Genomic DNA, 4,731 nt, shown 5'->3' on the forward strand with positions numbered 1-4,731 from the left:
CTAGGGGAAATCATGACTTTTAAGGATTAAGAAAACTAGAGAGGAACAGCAAGTCTTTAATTTCTACAGCTGACATGTGAAAAAAACTATAAAAGAAAGTCTCAGGACAAAGACTGCTTGGGTAATGTGCACCAATAAAGTGAAGACTGTCCGTAAATAAGTCAATAAACTGTGGCTGCAGCCTGTGACACAAGCACACTGCATGCTCTTTAATGTTCAAGACACTCTACAGAACCAAGACTTAATGGCACGTGTTTTCCTCTGATTTTGTAAGTGCTCTTGCACAAAAAAACCTTATCTGTAGAGTAAGTGAAAAGATTATTCACTGCTTTTTCATGTCTCTCCCACATACCCTTCTATGGATAAAGCTTAAAAAAACCCTCAGTAACTGAAAAAACCAAAATGTGACAAGTACATTACAGTTTGGGATATATGTCAGGCAAATCATTTTTCAGGTACTCTTCTGGCATTGCCTGCATACCCACGGAGTTCATAAAACAACTAAATGATGATTTATGCGTAGTAACTTCCTTGGTAGTAATTGTTATGCCAAGAAAAACTTATTTACTGATTGCAGACACCCATACAATAGCAGACGGATTTTTTTATTCATGAACCAATCAATCAGCGTGAGGCACAGATGGTGAATGGTGAAAACAGAAAATACAAGGTTCATTTTCCCTTCATTTCTAAAGAAATATCTAAGCTGTATTGTTGTCACTGGGAAGTGGGTCTCTGCTCTGAAATGTAGAACAAAACAATGTGGGTTGACCTAGAAACTGTACAGTTTCTGTGGTTACAGAGGTAAAATCATGCTGCAAACAGGCAACAAAACACAAATTTCTGTGGTACATATGTCACTTGGCTCATGGATTTGTCTTTAGAATCACAGAGAACTCAAGAAATGCCAACATGTTAGTGCTGCAAATCAGATCAGCAACAGAAAACCCAAGAAAATGACCCTAAATCTGTGCACTATTTCAGTACTCCAAAGCTGTACTTCATCTGTGGGAACTCCAATGAACCTGTAAAGACTGAACACCACATCAGTATTCCCAGCACCAGCTCGGGAACTTCACAACTTCCATTGTTTTATTTATGAATATTACAGCTCAGGCTTGCTCAAGCTCCACAAGGACTCCATGGCAATCTTTGGGGTGTAGAAAAATCACAGGTTTGCCATGTGCACCTATTTTTGGCTCTTCACTCAATATTCGCATCTGTTTTTTCTTCAGTTCTGCCATGGCCGCTTTTATGTCATCGACCTTACAAAAAAATACAGTTCACACAAATTACCATCTGACATGCATTATGTGCATTTTATGGTGAGGAGCAATAATGTATTTCCTTACTAAAATGTTACTGCTAAATTCTGACATAATTCTGAAAACAAATTAAATTACAAAACCTTTTTAAAACATCTAGTCTTAAAAATAAAAATAATACAGAAGTTTGTTATTTGAACATTTTACAAAATACTGTTTAAATAGATAGTTACATTTAAGAAATTCATAAACTAAAATCACTCGTGCACAAAGCCCATTGATTTTTTTTCTGTTGTTGCTTTATAAGGATTCCATAAATAATCTAAACTCTGCATTACCATTACTAGGAAGATCATATTGCTTTCAAACTATCAATAACTAAAGAAAAATGCCTCATTAGATGCTGGTGAAAAGGCAGGGCAATGGGCAGCAGGGAAAAGGAAAGGCCCTTTTCCATTTATATATCCTCCTTCTGAGCAGGTTAAGGTTCATAAAATTTCCTAAGGAAAAAAGCTTGGAATTATCAAAAATATACCCCGAATAGGACCTGGTCTTTCTATTGAACTTAGCTATAATAACAGCCATTAATATTTCAGTAGAGTTTCCTGGGGGAGCAGCCAGGCAGCACAGTGTCAGGCTGGCATTTCTCTCTTACTCCACTAAGTGGCCAGCATGCTTTTCACTGCAGGTATTTGACTAAGACTGGGCAGGAATAATTTAATTCCTTCTTAAAGCATTTAACTTGCATGAAACAAGTTCCCTGTCAAAACATCCATCGAAATTTTCCTTTGTACAAGATGGAAGAAATTAAGAGTGTTTTGATAAACTTGTTAGGCTTCCTCTCCAGTATGGAAAGAATTTTTTCAATTCAGCTTTTTGCAATAAAATTGTCCATAGAAAGATATTTCTACAAAGTATTTTTTTACATTTCAAATGAACAATCAATTGACAGTGAAGTTCTTTAATAGTTTTTATTAAAACCCTTTCTGCTCAACTTAGAAGACTACTTACCTTTGAAACTGTAAGATTTTCCCTTCTGAGAATGGGAAATTGGAGGAGGGAGGTTAACCTCTTTATGACTGACAATGGTAGGGACCAGATTTGTTTATCAGACCCACTTCAATAGCACTTTAACCACGGGTAGCTTTTCTCTCTGGGTTAATTAGTCTGTAATTTTCCATTTGTTTTTACATGGAGACAAACACCACTGACTTAGGAGAATATTTTTCTTAATTTCTTAATTTTTAAACATTATTATTATTTTTGTGTAGAGATTACACTAATGAGTTACAAGACTTCGTTTAGAAAAATCTGATTGCATGTAGCACTGGTTTACCTGATTCATGGAAACTCTCTGTTAGATGATGATTCCTGGCTTGCTTGACCTACTGTACAGATATAACTTTGAACAGAAGACTCTCCATTGTCCAGCATAATGCCTTTCCAGCTATTTTGTCTGTAAATGTAGCGAGCTGTGTTTGCAGTGCTGCCTGTCTCTGGTCTCCCCTGAGGCTGGCTGTGTCACCTGGCACTGTCTGAAATGGGTGCTGGGCTGTCCTGGACAGGGTGGCTACACTTGGAGTTAAATGCCTCATTGGCTTGTTTTTAATGTTTCAGTACAGGTAACAGATAAATTACTTTTTTGTCCCATTCTTCTCAACTTTCACAGTTAAACTGAGAAGGAAATTACTTTCCTTGACAACCATCTTTGGTTCATCTGCAAGATCATCTCTCATACAAAATGGAGATCTACATAGAACAATTTCAGCTGGTAACACGTATCTGAAACTTCTTAAACAGCATTACACTCACTTGAAACCCTTGGGAGCTTTGAGCTCTTTTTGCTGGGAAATGCCTACAATTTCTTGCTCTTGTACCTGTAAGTGAGAACCACCGGTCTGACAGAGGGCTGGAGGTTTTTTCCTCCTTACTGAAAATCGCTTCTTTCTTCTACATTCCCATTTCCTAACAATCAGGGTCAATTTAAACAGAATTAATTTTCCTACTCTTGATCGTCAGCAATCAAGCAAACTCAGAGCAAGAACAGTTGCAATGTCTGTGTGTATGCAAAATTTCTCAATTCCCATCGAGAGCACACAACTGGTCTTTACAGATGGATTCTGAAAACGATTTTTACTCACATCAGTAATCCCATTACTTTTTAATATTACACTTTGCATCATTACAGCTGGAAATAATAGTTTGCAAGACTCAGCTCTGTGAAATATTTAAAACATAGGCAGCAGCATAAAATTTTGCACCAAATAGGTACACTAAAACATGAGTACACTAAATAAGATGAGTATTTTACCCAGCACCTTTACATCTCTTCCAGACCAATCTGTCTTTGCTGGGCAGGGAAGAACAGGACAGGAGGCACTCTGGAGGCTTTACTGCTGTTTGGTAAGCACAGCTGACAAGCTCTTTTGACTTTGCATATAATTATCAACTAAATATCAAACAGGAAGAAACTTTCTAAAATCTAAGTTATGCCTCAGCTTAAACCCACAACTCTCTTTTCCCACTGTCTGTCCTTGTGTGTCAGGAAGTGGACACCCGTCCCAAACTGCTCACAAGCCCCAAGGGTGTCCACCTTCCACAGTGGTACTTAACCCTTCCTTCCCCAGTTTAGCCTTCACAGCACAAAAGAGGAAAAAATGCCCACGTAGCTCATGACATTGAACTGTGACTTCCAAAACAGAAAAAAAGGCATGTTTAAAGACTTCTCCTTAGGAAATAAACATTTTCACAAATATATATATTTGTTCTTGACACAGGTCAAACCTATGAAAACACAAGGACACTTTAATATATCTCATTATGCAATAGATTGTGTTGAAATACCTCAATGCAGATATGATGCATTCCTCCAGTCTTGTTTTTTTGCAGAAAACTTGCGATGGGACTTTTCTCTCCTAAAGGATGTAGAAGTTCCAGCTTGGTATTGCCCAGCTCCACAAAAACAGTGTAGACGCCGTGGTCGGGAAGCGCCACGGCCTCGCTCACCTGGGCTCCCAGCACATCCCTGTACAGCCCCCGAGCCTTCTCCAGGTCAGGCACTGCGATGGCCACGTGGTTGAGTCGGCCCAGCTTCCACACACAGCTCGGAATGTTCTGTGCAGAGGACTCTGATGATGACAGGGCTCTCACTGTGGGAGCTGACATCTGCAGCCTGGTAAGAAGCCCTGAAAGAGAGTGAACAGCGCTGGGACAATGCTTTTAGAAGGTATCACTGCCTGCTCCTTCCCCTGTGAGGCCCTACAGGACACCAGTGCCCTTTAGCTCAGTGAACACTTTTTTCAGAGACTAAGTAAATATTCAGAAGTATAAAAAACCCCCAAAACCCCAAACCAGACTCAAATCTGGTGTAAATCCTTACATATGCCTGTTAAAAAGAGGAATACGTGACCAATGTAACAGTCCACTGTAGAATGTGCTCAACAGGGACTTCTGAATTTTTCAGAAC

General features: G+C 39.0%; 1 protein-coding gene across 1 annotated transcript in view; it reads right to left on the reverse strand.

Annotated features, from left to right (window-relative positions):
- Positions 1-1,069: 1,069 nt before the first annotated feature.
- The window catches only part of LOC114067914 (methylmalonyl-CoA epimerase, mitochondrial-like), a 9,330-nt gene continuing 5,668 nt past the window's right edge, over positions 1,070-4,731 (reverse strand). Inside the window, exons 2-3 of the mRNA XM_027903676.1 lie at positions 4,110-4,450; positions 1,070-1,265 (exon numbers count right to left, since the gene is read on the reverse strand). Of these exons, the coding sequence (XP_027759477.1) occupies positions 1,113-1,265; positions 4,110-4,450 (494 nt within the window). The 3' untranslated portion in view covers positions 1,070-1,112. The remainder of the gene's footprint in view (positions 1,266-4,109; positions 4,451-4,731) is intronic.

Source organism: Empidonax traillii, unplaced genomic scaffold, assembly GCF_003031625.1.
Source record: "Empidonax traillii isolate 1590-97213 ecotype Southwest subspecies unplaced genomic scaffold, ASM303162v1 scaffold990:size286031, whole genome shotgun sequence".
In the NCBI taxonomy this organism is placed as follows: Eukaryota; Metazoa; Chordata; class Aves; order Passeriformes; family Tyrannidae; genus Empidonax; species Empidonax traillii.